The sequence below is a fragment of the Lycium ferocissimum genome, chromosome 1 (genome assembly GCF_029784015.1).
Source record: "Lycium ferocissimum isolate CSIRO_LF1 chromosome 1, AGI_CSIRO_Lferr_CH_V1, whole genome shotgun sequence".
Lineage (NCBI taxonomy): Eukaryota > Viridiplantae > Streptophyta > Magnoliopsida > Solanales > Solanaceae > Lycium > Lycium ferocissimum.
The window spans coordinates 64,360,929-64,385,011 of NC_081342.1; the positions used below are offsets into that span (position 1 = coordinate 64,360,929).

The 24,083-nt window shown below is 34.2% G+C and overlaps 1 protein-coding gene and 1 non-coding gene across 4 annotated transcripts; one reads left to right on the forward strand and one right to left on the reverse strand.

Annotated features, from left to right (window-relative positions):
• Positions 1 to 630: 630 nt before the first annotated feature.
• LOC132057175 (protein KAKU4) lies at positions 631 to 18,569 on the reverse strand. Of its 3 annotated transcripts, none has more exons than XM_059449663.1 (11): positions 18,197 to 18,569; positions 11,347 to 11,402; positions 10,174 to 10,250; positions 7,442 to 7,542; positions 7,232 to 7,347; positions 6,140 to 6,319; positions 3,395 to 3,644; positions 3,197 to 3,276; positions 2,980 to 3,082; positions 1,563 to 1,650; positions 631 to 1,486 (listed from the first exon to the last, which is right to left on the reverse strand). In XM_059449663.1, exons 1-11 carry the CDS (start codon positions 18,432 to 18,434, stop codon positions 1,180 to 1,182), a joined length of 1,596 nt encoding a protein of 531 aa, XP_059305646.1. In that variant the 5' UTR covers positions 18,435 to 18,569; the 3' UTR covers positions 631 to 1,179. The 3 variants fall into 3 exon arrangements, with proteins under 3 accessions (XP_059305646.1, XP_059305637.1, XP_059305629.1); XM_059449654.1 differs by lacking the exon at positions 18,197 to 18,569 and adding an exon at positions 15,666 to 16,100 and having other exon boundaries at positions 2,980 to 3,067; XM_059449646.1 differs by lacking the exon at positions 18,197 to 18,569 and adding an exon at positions 15,666 to 16,100.
• On the forward strand, positions 9,052 to 9,159 carry LOC132031755 (small nucleolar RNA Z279/snoR105/snoR108). The gene has a single exon (XR_009408342.1). It is a non-coding gene; the product is annotated as a small nucleolar RNA Z279/snoR105/snoR108 (small nucleolar RNA).
• Positions 18,570 to 24,083: the final 5,514 nt, after the last annotated feature.

A 24,083-nucleotide genomic window follows, 5' to 3' on the forward strand; every position in this document is an offset into this window, starting at 1 on the left:
GTGAGTGAATTGATTGAATTAGCACCAGAGGTCGTCAAATTATCACCTTGCTGGAGAAAAGAGAACAAAAGTGGAAGTAATCGAGAGTTATTCATCTTGCTATTTTGTATGGTGATTGTGAAAATTTTGTTTAGTGTGGGAGAGGGGCAATTTTCTCGAAGTTTCAGCATCACGCCTTCTTGTCTTCTTTCCATCTTTTTATGTTAGTGGTTTATTTTGTAACCCGTGCTTATTTGTAAAAGTTTTATAATTCATGAACTTTATATCATTCCCCTGAAAAAAGAACATCGTTCTCTAACTCGAAACAGTTAAATTTTAGCCGTTGTTTTATTCTTAATGACATAACTTGTTGGGTTCACTTCCACCCCAATTTATTTATGGAACAGTTTTGATATTAGTATATAATTGACTTTGATGTTAGAAGTTCTTTTAAATTACTCAAGCACCGTGTGAAACTAAATATCGTCACATACAATGGAACAAAGGTTGTAGCTTTTCGGGCGCTTGCATCACTTCCTGCAACAATATGACTTAAAAAGCTTACATGTAAAATTAAAAATTTCTATTTTTAAATCAGGGATAGCCAAAGATCAAAAAGGGAACTTCCAGAAAGTTTCTTGGTACGCCTGCTTGAAGGTACTAGAGATACATTAAATGATCAAATCTTGATTGTGTTGGGACGTAAAATCAAAATCTAAAACATCTGAATAAGCACGAAGTAACAAATACACTCTTAAGGGGGGAAAAAGACAACGAAAATCGCTATTTGATTAGTAGACTTGCCTCCTGGTTCAGATCTCTCTCAAATTGTCAACGAAGAGAATCGGATAGGGGACTTGTTTATCCCTTGAGCCACTCGCAAATGGTCATCAAAAAGGAACTCCCGCTAAAACCTCACGGAAGATTGAATCCCTCGGGTGCAAGTTAAATATCAACTCAAGAAAGCGATAGGCGAGTTAAGAAAAACCTCAATTTCTACTATTTAGAAATGGGTATTCAAGATGAGAGAGAATGGTGAGTCCTACATGAACTTACGATTAATACTACACACGTGGTCTTAAAAAAGAAAAAAAAGGAAAGATGAATCAAGGATCCTCCTACAATAGCTTAAATTTCTCCTTTAAGCTAATATACAACAGCTTCAGGTCTACAGACTGCCTGGTCTACTTATCTCATCATTTACCTCTTTGCTCTGGTCTTTCGAGCATTTCTCACCGGTCTCTTTTTCACAACTTTCCCATTCTTTGCCAAGTCACGTACCAAACCCGGTTCCTCCTGCGATAAATCCTCACTAGGGATGGAAACAGCGGGACTCTCGGTTGTTTCATTCATGTCAGGAACATCCACAGCAGATTCGCTAAGAAGCTCACACTTCTCTTCCACTTGGTTAGATTTAGGCGACTTGTCCTGACTTGATGTTCCTGGTTTCGGCTTCTCACCACCAACATGCACGTCATTTTGTCCCCTAGTTTGACCTGCGGACAAACTATCGACAAGAGAACTAGCATTATTGGGATTCGAGCTCCAGAAAAATTAAAGAGATACATCATTCATTCTTTTACCTAGCTTCTAATGATGTATAGCCATTAGAACTTTGCGCTAAATTTGGTTGAGCCTCTTCCTGTGCGTCAGAGCCAGTGATATGAAGACCTGAACTTGTAAAATTGGGTAAAATATAAGTGAAATTAAATTGACCATATTGGAGAAAAACAGATCAGCAGTTACCTCACCCTGCAGAACATAAGGAAAAAAGAAAGACAGAAAAATGCATATACCAAAAGCCACTGAATTGCAAATTTCAGGACATATAATTAACCAATTACAAACGCTTCCATAATCACAAGAACAGTAGAGGAACAAATGAGAATAAGACTAATTACTACTCTTGGACACGATACACAAGCTACTTTAGTATTGAATGCACATGTTTTGCAAGAGGATTTATTTACTAAATCTGGAACTATACTTCCCACTACGTGAACAGTGCTAAAGTTTTGTAGTCTTAGCCTAGACCAGCCGTGGTAGCCAAATGCTAGTGGAGCCTGCCAATCAAACAGCTTGTAAACTTGACGACCAGTGCAGGACAAGCTGGTTTCACTCACATCGTATGTGATGTTGGGATGCAATATGTTGAAGTAAATTCCATTTAGTTTAGATATTTGGAAGTGAGCAATTAAGAGCTGAGCATTTTCTTTAAGGTAATTTTCTGGCAGCCTTCACCCTGGTACAAGCATCGGAAAATTACCAAGTTAAAGTCTTCGCAGGTTCCATCCTCTCTTGTTATTACTTGTCGGCCTTAAAGTTCAAAACTTGCTCTAAACTAAACCAGATATCAAAATCCATTTCACCACATTGGTCACAAGCCCAAGTTTTCTTGCTTTGCATGTAGCTCCTTTAAGATACAAGTTGAAATTCAAATTTGTACTCCTCCACAGCCATCCTGGGCCTTACCATTGGTTGCACTATTGCAGTCGCCGTGGTTCTGTCTCACATGTCCTCATTTACTCCCGCCCCCACCCGCCCGGGTCAACAGACTACTGTCACTACCATGGTTTTTGACGTCCCTGATAAAATCCACCATTGACCTGACCTGAAAACTAATTACAAGATAACTAACCAAGAAACCAACTTCCATCAGGGGAGATGATAGGGAAGTATCTTTTTTTTTATTTTTTTATAAAGGTAGGTTAAGCGCTAGGGAAGTATTAGATGCCTCCATCTTCGTTTACATCTCCATCAGACCATTCACAAAACTAAACCCACATGCCTAGTAAGCTAATTTTGAACTCCTATCTGACCAGGTAAGAGCAGGCAACAATTTCGACTTGTACAGATGATCTAATACGAATTAGATGCCACTCAGGCAACTTCATATATTGCATTGGTAAGTAGGAATAAGTTGACTTTTGAACCCATTACTGACAATTAGCTTCACAACATAAAACCAACAGAAAAATCATAAAGAATGGCCTCAATTACCATCATTGTGCTCTGAGGAAACAACTGGACCATTAGGCCTGTAAGATTCAGAAGCAGCATGCTCACCAACCCGAATTGCCTCGATAGCCTGTAAGTTTGAACAGTACAAGGACAAAAGTACATAAGTAAACAGAATATCTTGTTGTCCATATGAGATACTATCTTTTTATATCCAAATGCTGAATAAGGTACTTAAATCCCAAAAACAAACGGTTACCTGATCTTGCAGTTGAATAGAAGAGGCAGGATTTAAAGGCCCACTCTCACTTTCTCCACCATCTTGTGTTATTTCCACATCTGAAAGGGAAGAAATGAGGTTCTAAAAAAGGCTAGTAATTTGAAGCAGAAGACATAACTAAAACCAAGACAAGACCATAAGACCAGTCTAAAAGGCCATGATTAGAGCACAACACACCTGACCACTTAATGGGTACATCTGACAGTTTAGCAAGTCTCAAAGAACTTGAGTCATTTCTCTTCTCTGCCGTACTGGTTCCCGTCAAATCACCAACTGCAGATTTTGGTTCCAGTTTGCGTTCTACGGAACGTAATTGGTAGTGAGTTTCCTTGGAAGGGTGGGCACGTAAAAGATCTTCAGTTGCTTTTGACCGGACTTTTCGTATTTCCTCATGAATATTCCATGAGCCAGATGCATAAGAATTTTTCTGTGATCCAGTTGCAAAGCACGTATCAGAAGACAGCAAATAATGTTGATAAAGTAAATGGATTTAGTACTACTTAATAGCTGTTTCATCATCCTTGACCACATGACATGCCTAACTTATAAGTTCAAAAATATGGAGCTCCTTCAAATCACTAACATGATGAAGTGTGATCAAAGGTACAGCTATGACATAATACTTAATTCAGTATTCTGAGGAATTGCCGAGAGAGTAAGGAGTAAACAAAAGTTTTTTATACGCACCAAAAATAAATTTGTTGATGCAACTAAACATGCAAAGATAAGGACTAGTCACTAAGGAAACTCTGTGATATATCTAGTCTCTTTATGAAGTTGTATTAATCAAGTTGAGACTACTAAAATTTCACAAACACTAACCATTTTTATTATCAGAATGATAGCATTTCAAGTTAATAAGTTGCTATAAGGTTAGATCTTAAGTCAAAGCATCAACCAGCTTGATTCTTGTATAGTTCTAAGTTTATAACCGGATACAAGTCGATAGATCCTATAACAATGTCCTCTAAACCACGTGCACATATCGGACTACATGGATGAACTCGTGCATGGCTGCTTTAAGAATGTTTTTTATTTCTTTAGCTTACAACCTTTGGTTCACACTTTTGGCAATGCTGTTTAACACTTGATTGACAACAATTCGATCTAATGTAAAACGACTTCTTATAAGTAGATCCTAAGTCCAAGAGCTTAATTTTTTCAGAAGTTCTAAATTTATCAACCCATTGCAAGGCAATGAGATCCCTTCTTTAACTATCCGCCAACCCAATTGTACATATCAAATTCCAAAGATCAGTTCACTTACTTTGACTTAAGCCATATCTTTTTGTTGTTTTATTTTTGGTTAGCTCCCTGCTTTGATTGGAACACATTGTTGTGGTTTTTTTTTTTTTTTTTTTTTTTGGATAAGGTAAATAATTTTATTAACAATTGGGGAGTCTCCGTATACAAGCCGTATACCAAAAGTAGAGAACCTACGTCAAAATATGGTTCTCAACAGAAGAGATCCAATTCTCTATACAAATAGGGACCTCGAAAGTACACCAAAAAGAAACTAGAGACAAAAGACTTTTTTGTATTTTTACAAAATCTTGCTCCACCCCTTCAAAAGCCCTCCTATTTCTCTCTTTCCAATTTACCCTCATGATTGCTAAAGGGGCAACACTCCATGCCCTTGGGCTTTTCTTCCCCCTCTTATGCATCCAACTTTCAAAACCTCCCTCACTGTGCCCGGCATCACCCATTGCATCTCAAACAAATCGAGGGTCATCCTCCATAACTGGTAGATTGAACACATTGTAATGAAGCTAACATTGGCTACTTATGTATCTTTGCGTCATCTTGATACTAGTAATGAAACATCTTACTTCATCAAACATATCAACTTATCCGCAAACTTCGATATATAAAAAAAGCCAAAGGACTACTCTTCGAGGATAGGGGACCATAAGCAAATCATTGGATACACAGATGTTGATTGCACAAGATCGTACGTTTGGATATTGTGTTTTAGTAGGAGATGATTTGGTGTCTTGAAAGCGCAAGAACCTGAAGGTGGTTGCTCAATCTAGTACATAAGCAGAACATCGAGCAACGAGCTAGTTTGGATTAAATAGTTGCTCAGAGAATTGAAATTGGAGAAATCAGTCAAATGAAACTTGTGTGTGATAATCAAACAGCCCTTCATATTGCATAAAACCCGGTGTTCCATAAGAAGAATAAACACATTGAGATTGATTGTCACAGTATTACTTCATCATAGAAAAGATACGCTCAGGAGATATTGTTACAAAATTTGTGAAGTCAAATGAAAAACTTGTAGATATTTTCACCAAGTCCCTCACTGGTCACGGTATTTGTTAAATCTGCAACAAGCTCGGTACATGTGACTTAAATGTACCGGCTTGAATGGGGGGTTAGATAGTTCATACATATAGTATTACACTATAGTTCATACATATAGTATTACACTTACTGTCCCACATTGGAAAACGTTTATGACATACTGTGTAAAGTAAAGATATAAATAGGGTTCAGTGTAAGAAATTTTGCAGTTTAAGCACCACTGTTAAGTGGAGTCAAGAAGCACATTTGTGTGACTGAAACACAGCAAGGGCACAATAAAGATAAAGTTTGAGAATAGCAAGTAAAACAGCTGATATGCATCTAGGCATCATTTCTTCTTTGTATTCCCCTTTCGACCTTTTTATTTTTTTGACAAGAAAGTAGCCTGATCTCCAATTTATTGCTTTACAAATAAGTTCTTTCTGTCTGAAAGCTATTTTGGTGCTCTGAGCCTCTTGACTCATCAAAGCTTCTAATGTTAATAGTAGGACAGTGTTGCCTAATGTTAGAAAACTAGGTTCAACCACCGGTCCATAAATAGGACTGTAAATCCTCCAAGGCTCGAATTGAAGGTGAAAAGGCAGTAATAAAAGCAAAGTTGAAATCTTCAAATACCTTCAAGGAAGACAGAGAATCACCACTGACAGTATATGGTGTTTCTTCGTCAAAGAGCTTTGCCTTCATTTTTGAGGGGGTTCTAAGTCCACTACGATCAACAGCAGGAGACGCCCATGGTGGACGAACCTTCATATATGACTTGGCCATTTCTACAGGTGAGCCAAAAGTATCATCCACCTATATTTTCACAAGAAAGATATCAAAAGCAGCATCAACAAACATTCTTATATAGCTGCACTTTAGTATCACATAGCTGAAAGCAGTAAAATGTATGTGTGTGTGCAGGCAAAATATTACATGAGAAACACTAGTACCACCACTAAGCTCTCGTTATAGAAAAAGAAAGATTGGAAGTTCGAGGTAGAATTAGTATTATAGATAAAATACATATAAATGAGGCAACTAATTCAGATTAAGTGGGAAAAACACCATATAAATGAGGCAACTAATTCATATTAAGTGGGAAAAACACTCTCTCATTGTTCAAGTTTCCAAAATCAAATTAGACTCAACATTAAAATGACTTTTTAAAAGAAGCAGCACATCATAAATGAAGAAACTAACAAGGACATTTATGTATTCAGCCAAAGAACTCAAAAGAGTTCATCCAGTATAATAGCAGGCCCAAATTTGGCCCATAAATTAGATATAATTGATACAAAGGAGGATCTTCTAAACTCAACGAAATATTTTGGAGGCAAAAATCAAGAAGCAATTGGCCTAAGCAGGGTGACAACAATGCAAAGTTTCTCCAGAAAACGGAGAAAGCGCATCGAGAACATAATCACATAGACAGCCTGGTTTCTAATGGCGGCACGTCTCTGATGAGTGGTCAATTAACAATGAGATCCTATCTTTAAAGCAAGTGGAGACTCGAGGAAAAGAAAAACTTAGGTATGTGAAAGAGAGGAGAAATACCTGGTCAAGATATTAAAAGAAGGCATTCATGCCAAGGAAGGGAAAAACAATAAAAAATACCATGCACAAAACTTCAAATGATAAAGCTGGGAAGATTATAATGTTGTAAATTAACATAAACCATGTGAAAAAATTAGAGAATTCCACAGACAGATAAAAGGAGCTACTTACATCTTTAAGCACAGAGCTTAAACCTCCGAGAGTAACATCTGAACGCAATCCGTCTCTCTTTTCCTCTAACCATTTCCTCGCTTCTATAATTGCTTGACTGCTGTGGTCCAATGTATCTGAATGAGACACAGAATACAATTCAGCTTTAAGCAAACACTTCGCAGGAAGAACACTAGCAATAACCATATGATAGGTTCTTTAAATTATTACCATCCTTGGAGTGCAAACCCAAACTGCCTTCCCCTTCTGGTAATGAAGAAGAATCCACAACCCTTGAGTTGATGATCGTTACTAACCGATCACGCTCCTCCCTGCGAAATTAATAGTATAACTTGGTTGAGAGAAAGCTAGAACCAAAAAAAAAAAAAAAAAAAAAATCTTTTGACCCCACTTTTTTTTTTTTTTGGTGTGTATGTGTGCGCGCGCTTGCAGACACCCATCATATTTTGCTCTTACGAAACACATGCATGTCATCTGGCTGTCAACGAGTCGACGCCGTACTCAATTTTTATTCAAGATTCATCAATTCACATCAGTATTCAAGGACAAAAAATAAGTTAACTGCACCACTTTACAATTGTTAATGCAAAGCGATGACAGAATTTTCCAGTAGAAATGTTCCTCAGCTAGAAATACACTGTGACGTCCAGGATTCCAGGGAAAGTACAACGAAATAACATCCAAAGTAAGGATGCGAATCACCAGTATTACATGAACACAGTTTCTGTATCTGATATGACGGACAACAGTTGGCTATTGAGTATTACCCACTTTATCTAGTCGGACTGAATATGAATTCCATTTTCCTCTCACCTACTAGTATTAAGTGTAGACCTTTTCTTCCAAATTGCTAGCAGCAAAAACCTGCTTCTAACTCATGGTCTCTCTTCTGCTCTCTCTCTCTCTCTCTCTCTCTCTCTCTGTGCATGTGTGAAGATAACCTTAGAATTTGCACAAATATAAAAGAAGGCAGAATTAATTTTCTGAGGTAGTAGCTTACTGTTCTTGACCAAAAAAAGATTCACTGTTCACTCGACCTCAAGTACATCTGTACCTTTATTACTACTTAAGATATCATTTGGTAATAGTTCCCAAATGTGCTAGGCAATTTTTTTCTTCTGGTCAATACTTACTCCCTTCAATTTATGTGGAACTTCTCCTAAATGCTTGACACCCAAATAGTAATATCCTAGACGACTTTAAAGTCTTTGTTGAAGTCCCACTCAGTTGTGGGAGGGAAAAATTGGTCTCTTTATATGGTCTGGCAATCCTCACCTCATGAGCGGGTTGAGTTAGCCCCAATCTCCATTTCTTCCCATGGTATCAGAGCCAGAACCCTCTCAATTCTTGGTTTACCCAATGATGGGTATTATTATCCACGCTCCCAGATGTTCAATCCTGGGCGTGCGAGGGGTATTGAAGTCCCACACCGGGAATGGGAAGGAAAATCGGTCTCTTCATATGGTCTTGGGAGATCTTCGTCTCATGAGCTAGCTTTGGGGTTGCGTTAGGCCCAATGTTAGTTTCTTCTCATATTGAAATGTGTGACTATCTTATTTAGAAGCTTATATTGTTAGAGAGAGAGCATTTTTTACTTAATTATCCCTTCAACACGGCTCCTCACGTGCGGGCTGATTCTTTTACATGGAGCAAGCACGGGAATATTCTTTTTGATAATAGGTGACAGTAAGACTCGAAACTTCTTCATTCTGTGATCATAAATCAGTCTTTTCTTGAGACTTCATTAAGTGATCATAAATATTTCTTCATTCTTTCGGGATTAGCAGTACATGATAATGTCAACATTCAACATCCAATAGGGGATGCGATGAGCGGTCATTGCTCGCATTTAAAAATATGCGAGAAGGGCGTTCCAGCCCAAAGCCTTACGGCAATCTGGGAGCTCTCACCTATACCAATCTGATCCCTACGCTTGAATTAAAACGGGGAAAAAAAAAAAAAGAAGAAGAAGAATAAGAAAAAAACAAAACAAAACAAAAAACATCCAATAGATGGTAGGTTGTAACTGACTGAGTTCGAGCGTGTAGAAGAAGAAGAATAAGGAAAAAAAAAAAAAAAAAAAAAAACATCCAATAGATGGTAGGTTGTAACTGCCTGAGTGCGAGCGTGTGCGTGTGTGTGTATTTTTCAATCACTGCAGGATCCCTTCAGTGTCAAGTGAAAGAGTTATGCATAGACAATTTAAACAACATATACTCAGCTTTAAACATTCTGCATTGACAGATTCCTATGAATTTGAGGCATTGCAAGCCATTTATATATTAAAAAACATATACCAACTACAAAAAGAACATTTAAAATAGCTAATCAATAAACAAATTATGTTGTTCCTCAATGAACTCAACCCCAAAAACAGACAAACGACGCCTCGCATTTTCATCAAATTGCATGAATTTTTTTTTAAAAAAGCCTTGGCAAAAAACTCGAAAAAGTTACAGATGGTCTCCCTCTCTCTATCTTTTAAAAAGTATTGAAGAGCTAAAAACACTAAAGAAGACTCTCAAAGATATTATTAACTAGAAAATTTTAGTGATGAGTGTAAATCACCGAAACAGTCCAAATCTGAACTTCATATTGTCCTTTTCCTGGAGAATGATACAAAGTACATCAGCATGAAGAGTGTCAAATGTTAGCAAAACTTAGAAAGGACCAAGGACGCAAAAGGGAGCAGACAAGAGCAATGAATTGATAAAATGCAAACAAATCAAGGCAGATATCACACTAGCATACAAATGCTAAAATATAAAGTTAAGACTTGAGAATAATCTAGTTAAATTTCCACAAAGAAAGGAGATCTGGGAAAGAGAGAAAAATCACAGCATAGATAAGACACAAGTCTCCTCACATACAAGAGATATCACCTTAACACTACGAAAACAGAAATTTCAGCATATTAAATAGATGAAACTTTTGCAACTAACCTTGAAAATGTCTCCTGCATAAGTAGCTGCTCAATTAGGTGCTTGATTTGACTTCTCTCTCCACTTAATTGAGGATGCTACACAAAAAGGAAGTTCAATAGATTATAGAATTTTCTTTTTTGATACTTCAAGAGTAATTTATTCATATTACACCAAGTTGGAGCTGCAAAACTATAAATCTTTTCATTTTGAGCTCCAAAGTATCTATTCCAACTTTACGAAGTGGTTTATTCCTTTTGAACAACAATACACTGATGACAAAGGGACCTTTTCAGGTGTCCATGATGTGCTCTGGACTCCTTCATAAGCCCATCTATTTCTCTCTTTCCAATTCACCAAAAAGGACATGTTGCAACTAGATCCCACACTTCCTTGCCTTGTCTCCATCTAGACCTTACATATAGCAAATATATGACTAGTTTTTCAGATCTTTGCCACTAATGATGGAATACAAAATAATTAAAGGTTGTATGTCGGAATATTGGATTATGACTATGATCTTTCCGTCTTCCAAAAGAGACATAATAATCTCCTTATAAACACAGTTCAAAATTGAAAAAGTGGAAAAGTGCTCCTTTCTCCTTTTCATTTGGAGATCGGGCAGATGACAGGTTCAACCATTAACACATCCAAATTGTTGAATTGTGTGACCATCTCACAAACTTAAGCTTTAAGACATAACACACTTTTATTTACTTAATTATATCTTCAACACTCACCCTTACATGCAGGCTTGAATTTTTTTATAACAAGTGAACTTTTTTGATAATGGGTGGCTATGAGACTTGAACTCAGGACTTCTGTCTTGTCTACTCTGATAACATGTTAAAGCGTGTGACCATCTCATCTAAAAGCTTAATTTTCTAGAGATACCACACTTTTATTCCTTTAACACAGACCAATTATATCCAAAAGAAGGGAAGCCCTATCTGATATGCTACTGATAACTTTCATATTCAGATGAACAAACTGGTATCACTGGGAGAATCATGGTATTCCCAAAAATTACTTGATTTTTAACAACAACAACCACCCCAGTGTAATACCAAAAAGCGGGGTTTTGGGGAGGGTAGAGTGTACGCAGACCTTGCCCCTACCTCGTGGAGGTAGAGAGGCAATCACTTGATTTTTAATAATTGAAAATTAATAACATAATCAGATGAGGTATATTACCTTGTTTAACTCATCCACTTCTGAGCAAATATCGTTCTCCTCTCTAGCATCATCCTCTACAATAAAACCCAGATGTAAGCTAGTTGAAAAACAAAGAGCAAATGAGAGCATGCCATGACAAGATAGTTTCATTAGCCACCATGGTATTTGAGTTCATACCGAGATGAAATTAATATTAAAATGTCAAAGAGATAGCTAATAGCATCGGTACAAGAGAGCTTTATTTATTTAAAGCTTGAATGAGGTATTCTTGCTACACGTGTCAAGACTACATAATGAATCCAAGGGAGTTTCCAAATTCCAAGTGTCGAAGCCTACAAAGAAGAGCAATGCAACTAGACATGCACCGGATATTTTATAAGCTACATGTCGACATAGCAATTCCAACACTACGCCTTACTTTCACTTGCACTCATGCAGTTGGACTGACTAGTGATCACCTGCACTCGTGCAGTTGGACTGACTAGTGATAACTTGCACTCGTGCCGTTGGACTGACTAGTGACTTTAAATTAATCACCACTAACATTAAGGGCTGCACCAAATATGATAGGCGAGATTTGCCTACTACTTTTTTCTTTATGTGTGTGGAGAGGGGGGCATAACACATTTTTTTAAGACTGCATGCTTTTTCTGAGAACACAACACAATTTTAATATTTTATGCAAAAATTTAGACAGACATCAATTTCAAGATTACAACCTTTACTACATATAATGCAATTTTTTCTTAGTTTCATTTTTTATTTGTTTTAAAACATAATGCAACTTTATTTTTTAATACAATCCACGTATGCAACTAGTAATTTGTTCCGAGCAAAGCCAATTCAGTTGAACCAGCTTCAGTGAATGTGCATCTGCCAAACTCAAATGAATTGCAATATGTTTGTACCACTGAAGTGGTATTTAGAAATCACATTACCAAACCACCCCCCTGAATTGCAATATGTTTGAACTCATCTTTCCCTTTTACAATTAGCAATGGGTTTCCTTCTGAAACATAAAATAAACTAAAATCAAATGCTAGAAGGAAAAGGCAGAATTTTTTAAACAAGCAGCCTCATTCATGTAATACCACTAAAGCACTACACCAAGTGACATCAACTATCAAGTGGGCATAACCTTTACTACATATACTATATTTATATTTTTCAAAAACAAATTACATACGTAAATACTATTTTCCCCCCCAAAAAGAGGGTTCAGTTGGCTTCCCCACTTCAATAAACATGCATCTTCCTCTAGGTTACAGGATCTCTGATAAACAATGCTCAAGACGTTATGTCAGGTTCAGGTCTTTCAAAATTTATATCAGAACTAAATACACAATAACAGGCTCAACAAATCTTCACCATAACTAGTCTGACTCCTAATTGTACGTGAGGTACTTATACTTCAATAATGTAGAAAGCAATGAAAAGCCAGGGTAGAGCCTCGGAGCCGACCCAAGCGAAGATCGGCACTCGAAGCAGCCCAAAAAAGGGAGCTCATAGTCGCTAAGAGGAAGAAAAGCTTATTCCATCATTTCCATGAAACCCGAAGGGGCGAGTCTTCTTCAACTTGACGTGGAGAACTAGAAATAACTGGGGCCCTCCCATTTCTATAGCCATAAGCTATGGCAGCTCCAGCTCGCAACCACAAGGGCCCGCCCCACGAGGCCAGAGTGGGCTCACCGCTCAGCCTCCATTTAGAATTATGTTAGGGAACCTTTATAGTTCAAAACGGTAATTATCAATTCCATATGCCCTCCATTTCAATTTGATTTTCTTAGTTTGACCGGGCATGGAGTTTAAGAAAATAAAGAAGACTTTTGAATCTTGTGGTTTTAAACTAAAGATGCGTGTAATGTCTCAAAATGCCCTTCAAATGTAAATATGCCATGTAGGATGTAAGGGGTAAAGAGTTACTAAATGTAGAAAGTGACATTCTTTTTTAAACAGAAAAAGGAAAGTAAGACAAACAAATTGAAACGGATGGAGTAGTACTTACCAAAAATAATTATAAATTAAATAGAATCTCCCAGAGACTACATCCACGAAACCAACTTTAATATTCTCAAGCTCTCTCTCTCTCTCTGTCTCTCTCTGCCTCCGGAATTTCAAAAAGATGTCTTACTGAACTAAAATCTCCTACACTCCAGCGCCACGTGCGCACACACACACCAAAAAAAAAAAAAAAAAGAAATCGTCTAGCGCATACTATAATATTTCCAGAAAAGTTAGTATTTTCAACAAAAGTTAAAGCCAACCCAACATACAAACTACAATTTACACTACAAAAACCGCGAAAAGACAAATCTTTTACTTAATATTCAAACAAGTATCAATCAAAAGCACCAAAACGCCCAAAAAAAAATCCACTACTTTAAGAAGAACAATAAGTGGCATTTCCAGAAAAGTTAGTATTTTGAACAAATGTCACAAAATTAAAGCCAGCCCTACATACAAACTATAATTTACAGTAAAAAAAACCATGAAAAGAGAAACAATTTACTTAATACTCAAACAAAAACATCAATCAAAGGCACCAAAATGCAGAAAATAAAATAAAAATTCACAACTTTGAGATGAACAATAAGTGGCATTTTACTATAATTAAAGCCAACCTGACATACAAACTATAATTTACAGTACAAAAATCATGAAAAGAGAAACTTTTAACTTAATACTCAAGCAAACATCAATCAAAAGCACCAAAATGCAAAAAATAAATAAAATTCCACTATTTTAAGATGACGAACAAGTGGCATTTTCATAACTTATCACTTTCTAGATCACAAAAAAGAGAGAGAGAGAGAGAGAGAGAGAGATATTTGGAGAAGCGTGCCAAACTGAAATCATCTAGTTCATACTATAACATTTCCAGAAAATTAGTTTTTTGAACAAAAAAACACAAAAATTAAAGACAACCTGACGCGCAAACTATAATTTACACTACAAAATCCTATGGAAAGAGAAACATTTTACTTAATACTCAAACAAACATCAATCAAAGTCACCAAACTGCAACATGCCAAAAAAATTTTAACAAAAAAAAAAATCCACTATTTTATAATGAATAAGTAATAAGTTTAGTATTTTGAACAAAAATCAGAAAAATTAAAGCCAACACTATACACAAACTACAATTTACAGAAAAAAACCCATGGAAACAGAAACATTTTACTTAATACTCAAACAAACATCAACGAAGGCACCAAAATAACAATAAAAAAAATAATAAAAGAAAAAAAAAACACTACTTTAAGATGAACAATAAGTGCCATTATCATAATTTATCACTTTCTCAATCAAAAAAAAAAAAACATCTGGTGCATAATATATAACATTTCCAGAAAAGTTAGTATTCTGAACAAAAATCACAGAAATTAAAGCCAACCTAACACACAAACTATAATTGACACTAAAAAAAAAACCATGGAACAAAATTGCGGAAAAAAAACACTATTTTAAAATAAAAATTGATTGGCATTTTCGTAATTTATCACTTTCTAGATCACAGTAAGAAAAAACGAGTTTTTTTTTTCTTCTTTTTTTTTTTTTTTTTTTTTTAATACTCAAACAAACATCAACCAAAAGAACCAAAATGCCCCAAAAGAAAAACACTTTAAAATGAAAGCCAACCCTATACACACACAAAAACTATAATTTACAGCAATAAAACTATGAAAAGAGAAACTTAAATCAATCAAAGGCACCAAAATTGCAGGTAAAAAAACACACTACTTTAAAAAATGAAAATTAAGTGGCATTTCGTAATTTATCACTTTCTAGATCCCAAAAAAAAAAAAAAAAGAGAGAGAGAAACAACAATTTGCAGTTAAAAAAAAAAAAAAAAAAAAAACAGGAAAAGAGAAACTGTATTACTTAATACCAGGGGCGGACCTATGTGTATTTTGGAGGTGCTCCAGCACCCATTAAACCCGACGTAGATTAGGTATAGTTATATAAGAAATATATGAAATTTGGTTATAAATATTAAAAAAGCACCCTGGAAATTAATAACATAGTTGGGTGCTTTAGTTTCCAGGCCGAAAGCACCCACGGCCCTTAAATCACCCATTCCCGCCACTGCTTAATACTCAAACAAACATCAGTCAAAAGCATCAAAAAAAATGAAAGCCAACCCTATACACAAACATAATTTACAGTAAAAAAAAAAAAAAAAAACACCCATGAAAAAAAAAAAAGAAACTTAAATCAATCAAAGGAACCAAAATTGCGGGAAAAAATACACACAATTTTAAAAAAATGAAAATTAAGTGGCATTTTCGTAATTTACCACTTTCTAGATCACAAAAAAGGAAAAAAGAGTACCATACCAAACATGGAATCGGTATCAGACTCAGACGAAGATTGGGAAGAGTCATCAGAATTGAAGACAGATGTCAAAATCTTAGCAGCACCAGAGATAATCGTACGTGTCGCAGGAAATACATGTCCTGTCAGCCAATTAGGGCTTTTAAGAACCGGTTCTTCTTCGACCTGTGGTTGTTGTTGTGGACGGTCGTAAGGACCAACAGCGTATCTCTTTCGTTTATTTGTTACAATTTTTCCTCCAATACGAGAATCCATGGCCGTATTAAAGTGTCGCTCTAATACTATGAAAAAAGAAAGGGGTGTTTTTTTGTTTGTCGGTTTTTTGTTTGAGAAAAGAGAGAGGTTAGGGGGATTTTTCAAAAATAAGTTGCATTTTCAGGTTCCTTTCTTTCTTTCATGTTATCTGTTTTCCAGTTTCTTTTTTTTTTTTTCTTTTCTTTTTTTTTTTTTTTTTGGTTTCTTCTGGTTCTTTGTTTTGTTTTTCTTATTTTAAAAGAAGAAACAAATACTACTTGGGTCCCTACTCGGTCACATAGCACCACTTGATTAGACACGAAAAAAATTGGTGATTTGTAAAATTTATGGTCCAAGACAGGCTTTATATACTGTGTACCGGTAAATTAATTAATAAAATTATACTCCCTCTATTTTTTATTAGTCCGTATCAAAAAAAATTATCTCTTTCTATATTTAGAAACAATTATGCAATAATTTATAGCCATAAAAAATTTATGTGACTCATTTAACACCATAAGTTTAAAAGTCTGCTCTTCTTTCTTAAACTTCGTGCCTAGTCAAATAGGTTCACATAAATTGAAACAGAGGGAGTATAACTTCTAAATATAAAAGTGATATTTTTGTTGGACTGACTGAAAAGAAAAATATGAGAGCGTTTGGCTTGACCAGCTTATAAGCACTTTTCGGCTTATCTCCACGTTTGGCAAACATAAAAGAGCTTATAAGTCACGTGCTTATAAGCCAAAAATAAGCCATAAGCAATAAGTTAGTCTTCCCCAACTTATTATTTTTAAACTTATAAGCACTTTTATAGCCTGTTTGGCCAAACTTCTAAAAACAGCTTATTTTAAAAAGTAATTTTTTTAAAATACTTTTCAAAAAAATACTTTTGGCTAAAAGCAATTTGTATTTGGCCAATTAATTTAAAAAGTATTTTTGAGCAGTAATTAGTGTTTGACCAAGCTTTTAAAAAGTGTTTCTATGTGTATTTTTCTCAAAAGTACTTTTCAAAAAAGTGTTTTTAAGCAAAAGCTATTTTTTTAGCTTCTGAAAAACTGTTTCTGCTACTTCCCAAAAGCACTTATTTTCCCTCAAAAGCTTGGCCAAACACCTCACTTTTTTTAAAATAAGCACTTATTGAAAAAATAAGTACTTTTGGGGGAAAAATAAACTTAGCCAAACAGGCTATTAGTTTGACCAAGATTTTTATTATTATATCCCTAATATTATTCGGTAATACCTGAAATACCTTTACTCTAATAAAACCCTAAATTATTTTCATCACGTCACTTCCTCACCCTACGTCTTTAAAACTCAGCAGCTCCTCTACCAGAGTTAAAAACATACGAGAATCTGAAGCTCTTCTATTTCATTGATCATCCTTCTTCATCTCCTTTAGTTCACAAAGTTTGTTTACATTCTTTTATTAAGGAAGAGCGTAATTGCTTTGCTTAAAAGTTTTGATGCTTTTGTTCTAATTCTTTTTCATGTCTTTTTTTTTTCTGCCTTAATGTCGAGTATGTGTGCAGTGTTGTGTTTAACTTTGTGTTTATACATATAGGTAGTATTAGTTCTGTCTTGTGAGTAATCAGACACCAATATCTATGTACTTGTGATGTATTTATTTTTTTATTCAAATATCTTGTGTACTATTTGAGTATGTTATACTAACGAACTTTAGTATGATTATTAACTATTTTATTATAGCTTATGATTGTAATTTAGCTTATCATAAAATAGTTTATATTCATAAGAAATAATTTTATCTAATCAATTTTGTTTCAAAAATAAAATGAGGCATAAATTATTGCGTATTGAATTAATTTGACATTTAAAAACTTATAAGAATAACGTTCTTAGTAGTGTAAACAACTTTAAGGGTATTTAGGTCATTTTAACATTTAATAGCGTTCTTAGTATGTAAGCATTTTTTGCCAAACACTGCAGCAGCTTATTATAAATTTTAACACTTTTATCCAAACGCGCAAATGTTTATTTTCAAATCAGCTTAAGCACTTAAAAATACTTATCAACACTTAATGCTTATCAGCTACTTTAAATCAGCTTAGCCAAACGGACTCTATGTCACATAAATAGAGAAAGCAACACGAAATGTTAATAGCTCAGTTTGTTCGACTAATTACTTTTTTACTTAATACTCAAGCATACATCAATTATTTAAAACACATAAACGCCAAAACTATCCACTACTTTAAAATGAGTGGCATTTTCGTAATTTATCACTTTCTAGATTAAAAAAAAAAAAAAGAGTTAAAAGAGATTTGAAAAAAAGTACCGAACATGGAATCGCTGTCAGACAAAGAGTGGTCGGAGTTAAAGACAGATGTCAGAATCTTAGAGGCACCGGAGAGAATCGTACGTGTGGCAGGAAATACATGTCCGGTTAGCCAATTAGGGCTTTTAAGAACCGGTTCTTCTTCGACCTGTGGTTGTTGTTGTGGACGGTCGTAAGGACCAACGGCGTATCTCTTTCGTTTATTTGTCACAATTTTTCCACCAGAACGTAAATCCATAGCGGTATTTTGAAGAACAAAGGGGTCTTTGTTGGTTTTCTGATGAGTTTTTATTTTGTCTGAGAAAAGAGAGAGAAAGAGAAGTTAAGGGGATTATTCAAAAAGGAGTTGCATTTTAAGGTTATCTGTTGCTGTTTTTTTTTTTTTTTTCTTGTTTTCTTTTTGTTGTTTTTCTGGTTTCTATAATGATTCTTTATTCTTTTGTTTATCTTTTCGGAAGTTGGATTATTAGTTAGAAACAATAGACAGTTAAACAAAAGCTTTTATTTTAATTCCTGCAACAATTTAACAAAAGCTTAGAAAATAGGGGAACGTTAGATTTTGAAATTGCATGTTCCAATTTAGGTGACACTATTTTTTTATCAGGTCAAAAATATTCTCAATATATGAAAAATAGCTCACAAATATATTTTATCCACCTTTTGATCTGAAAATTTAGGGGGACCAAAAGTGTTTTACATTAGATAAAATTGAAGGATTAAAATTGTACAATAATATATTTAAGGGATTATTTTAAATATAAACTCAAATATAGGGGTCTATTTTTGTTATTTTCTCATAAGACAAATATGTTATCTCACCTTACCATTTTGGAGATATCTGCATCTACATCCACTCTTCAGTTGCCTTAATTAATAAAGGCCAAATCCATTAATAGACATCTGTGATCGTTCGGTTCTTTCACTTGAACATCTCGATTAAACTTTGTTTCATTTAGACTCACAGGTAGAATTCGATTGTGCATTGTTCTCACCATTTTTCATTTGAATTAGCTTAAATTTACAAAGTGTAAGCAAGACACTTTGCGTCGACGTGACAAATGACGAATAAAATGAGGACATGTGTCTTTTTTAACTTAAAAAACTACTTTAGAATATTTAATAACAAGTTCAAAATAACACTTTAAAAAAAGAAAAAGAAAAATTTGATTTACACTCAATCAAAAAAAGATACATTATTAACAAATAAAAAAATGACAAATTGAAAATTTTGAAATGAATAGTTGCTCTTGGTATTCTTCACCATCTTTATGTTATTCTTGTTACAACCACGATTTTTAGTCCAAATTTTCAAGAGAAACTCCTCTAAATTTGTTATAACTTCAGCTAAAGATTCTCCACGAAGACCCAACAATAATCCAAGATTAATTTCTCAAAATTTTCATCAAATCAATTAACCCATTTTAAACCTTCAAGCTTTCTAAAGACTCCATTAATGGCAAGTTTTTAAAAAAAAAAAAAATCTTTTTTGGAATTTTATTTTTCTTTTGTTTATTAAATAGATTTATCCAAAGAAAAATCATCTTTCTTATCCTGTAAACGCTTAGAGAGCCAGGGGGTGGTGGCGGACTGGATTTTTTTCGATGAATAAGATAGCAATGGTGGAAGGTTTGTTAAATAGAGAAGAAAGAGAGAAAAACAGAAGAAGAAGAAGAAGAAGAAGAAGAAGAAGAAGAAGAAGAAGAAGAAGGAAATAAAAAGAATTAAAAAAAAAAACTGTTTTTTGGGCTCTTCATGCGCCAGTTTGGTGTGCAAATCACGCAAATTGTCAAGTCAGCAAAAAGTGTTTAAATGTCACAGTCGGACCTTACCTCAGGTGTTTAAATGAAACAAAGTTTAGTTAAAGTGTTCAAGTGAAATAACCGAACGACCACTAGTGTATATCGATGAATTTGGCCATTAATAAATGAAAAATAGTAAATTTAATGGCTTCTAAACATACTCGACTCAATGGTTTCTAAAGATCTTGACTAATTTAATTAGTTTGTTGTTGATAAACAGGTCAAATGCCGTGTTCCTTGCCATTGCTCGACAAACGACTAAAATGGACTTAGTTCCTTTACACTTAGCAACTACTCCCTCCGTTCACTTTTACTTGTCCAGTATTTTAAAAATAAATTTTTACTTTTACTTGTCCAGTATTTCAAAAATAAATTTTCACTTTTACTTATCACTTTTAGCATATCAAGATAAGACAATTTATTTTTTCCTATTTTACCCACAATATTAAATACTCACTTTAATTCATTTTTCAAATCCAATAAAAATATGCACCAATTAATATGGGTACATTGGTAAATTACGCACTTCATTTATTATTTCTTAAGGGGTGTGCATAGTCAAAAATGAACAAGTAAAAGTGAACGGATGAAGTATACTATGAGTGACAAATTGGAACTGTTCCCAAATTAAAGAACAAATATGATCTTCTTTAATGTTTGGAAAAAGAAAAGCTTGGACTCATTTCATTCCAAGGCAAATATGTAAAATAATGCAGATTGCGTAGGGGTAATGTCTGCATAGACTCTATTATTTTCAAACTCCACTTATGGGATTACACTAGATATGTTGTTGTTGTAATTCGGATTGACGATTTTCTAGACCTGTAATTGAAATGGAGCTAGTGTTTTCAAAGTATAAAAAATAGCCACTTTTTAACGCAAAAATTTGTAAGATAAAATACGGAAAATTACATTATACTGTGCTAGAATTACAAACTTTTACAAGTGAAATTTTACGCAATATCCCGGAGTTAGAAACTCTCTGCGTGTGAACTAGTGTATGTCAGAGTTTGAGCTTTTCTCGTCAAACATGGTGATGGAGTTTCATGAAAAATTATGGAGTTGGCCAAAATACATAGCAGCCCCTTAAACCTGGGTGTATTTTTTAGTTTGGCACCTCAATTAAAAGTTTGTTCCTTTTTGACACTCCAACTTTATTGAAAATGTACCTGTTAAACCACTCATAATTAACCACTGAAACAGATACAGAACGTGAACTACACATGCCTGTGATGTGGCAGAATCAACAAATAAAAAAGAAGTTTTTACACTCTATATCAATTAGGGTAAAATAATTACCCGATTTTGCCACTACTTTCTTTTGCTCGTTGTAGCCGGCGGAGAGGTCGTCTCCTTCATCCTTTCCGTTGTACCAGCAGATCTCCATCGAATGTCCATCGGTGAGGTCGCCTCTTTCATCCTCTCCCTTGTACCACCATATCTCCACCAGAGAGGTCATCTCCTTCATCCTGTCCACTGTACCCAGATCTTCATTACTATACAATTTATATAAAGTAGAAGTGTGTATAAACACCTCTTATGTATAAAAGAGGTCTTGCATACGTTTGTATTGTTGGAAAACTTAATTAACAACACAAGGATCGCCAGTAAATCAATAGACGATGATAAAGAACACTAAAGGCACTAACCTCGTTCTATTGCAAGAATAGATTGAAGGAGACATAATCTTCTAAGTCTAGATACTGCTCTTTATTTTGTCTTCTCATAGATGGGGTTGAAAAGAAAAGAATGTAGTGTATGACTTAGGGACCATCTCCTTATATAGTCAAACCTCACTATAACAACATCGTTGGATTCGAAAATTTTCAACTGTTATACAGAATGACTGTTATACACCTATAACAACATTGATATTTAAATATAACAACATTGACATTTAAATAATATTTCACTGTTATAGGCAAAAAAGATGCATAAAATTTAATTTTCATTTTTAATTGCCAAATTCTAAGCTTAATCACACGTTGTATAATGAAAGAAAATGATGAAAATATATATATTAATATAATATTTTATTGATGTAATAGTGTATTAAAAAAATCAAATATTTGGTCAAAATCATACTTATTATTGGTAATCATAGATATTCTATTTTTATAAAGATGGTTAATTATTATATTACCAAAAAAAAAGATAGTTGTTATATGGGGGGTAATTTTATGAAGATCATACTGTTATAAAGTTGGTTGTTGCTGTTATAGGTGAAATGCTGTTATAGAGAAGTAAAATATAACATAAAAAATCGGTTCAGAAAAAAGTTGACTATTGTAGAGAGGTATTATTACATGCGGGTGCCGTTATAGAGAGGTCTGACTGTATAGTATGTTTAAGTATATTTTCAGGTCTAAACGGTATCTTTTTAATAATTCTCCATCAGACACCAAGAAAAGGCTAATGGGTTTCTACTTATTTAAAGTAACCCCATATTAATTGATATTTACTATATAAGTCCAAATATTTTAATACTTTATTAGATCTTAAAATGGACTCCTTTAATGATAGCGTATCTTGTATAAATATATTAAATATATGAGTCCACTAAATAGAGAATTTCCAACAATCTCCCACTTGGACCACATATATTTCTCAAAAATTATACATAGAAAAAACTTTAGTGAGCGCAAACTTTTGCTATCTTAATTGAAATATCTCAAACAATCTGGTCCATTGGTAATACCAATATAGGATCAAAGCGGTTTTCGAAACATATATTCAGAACTAAACCCATCAATGGTCACATATATTAACAAACCAATGACATAGATCAAACACGGAAATTACATGTCAAACTATCAAAATCATGTCTACTTCCAACTGGTCCTACCTTATGACTTGGATAGTCCAAAATCACTTTCTTATACCTTATGCAAAACCACAATAGAAATTTGATATCTTTATATTCAGAGTTTACCATAAATTTTTTAACATAAAATTCTTAAAACTTTAATCTGTACAGAAAATATACTTAAACATGTCAAAAGCATAACTGAAACAACAGACTCCAACTGAAGTGACTCATCATAGAGTCCAACGACATCCATATAAGCTACAGTCCACAAAACAAAAACAAAAACAAAAAAAAACTTTTGGTTGCAACCTTTAATGAGCGGATCTGCTATAATGGACTTTTTACTAATATGCTCTACTGACACAAGAAGACTCTGAACTCTTTCCTTCACACAATATGAAATTTAATGTGTATATGCTTTAGTTTTGACGAACTTTGGATATACATATTCCAAACACATATATATCCTAAAAGGGCTCATCTCAAGATACCTAACACAACATTATTATTTAGTAGGCGTTTGGACATGCGATTTCATCTCATAAGATGAAATCATGAGATGGAATCAGCGTTTGGACATGCGATTTCATTTCTGATTTCATCTCATGAGATGAAATTCCCAAATCATCCAAAAAGGCATGATTTGAGATTTGAAATCATGATTTCAAAAAATATAAATGTAAAATTTGACCCATACGTTTATATTTTGTAAAAAAGACCCATAAGTTGGTAGATATATTTACTAATCATGCTTACCAATCATTTGTATTAAATATTAATCTGCAAGTTGGTAAAATATATTTACCAATCATGTTTACCATGTGAGAGGATTATATTAAAGAATAGTTACATTACTATTCATGTTAAATCAATAGACGATGATGAAGAACACTAAGGACACTAACCTCGTTCTATTGCAAGAATAGATTGAAGGAGACATAATCTTCTAAGTCTGGATACTGCTCTTTATTGTGTCTTCTCATAGATGGGGTTGAAAAGAAAATAAGTAGTATCTGACTTAGGGTAGTATCTGACTTAGCGACCACCTCTTTATATAGTATGTTTAAGTGCCTTTTCAGGTTTAAACGGTGCCTTTTCACAAGTCTCCATCAGACACCAAGAAAAGGCTAATGAGTTTCTACTTATTTAAAGTAACCCTCATATTAATTGATATTTACTATATAAGTCCAAATATTTTAATACTTTATTAGATCTTAAAATGGACTCCTTTACTTTAATGGCAGCATATCTTCTATAAATATATTAAATATATGAGTCC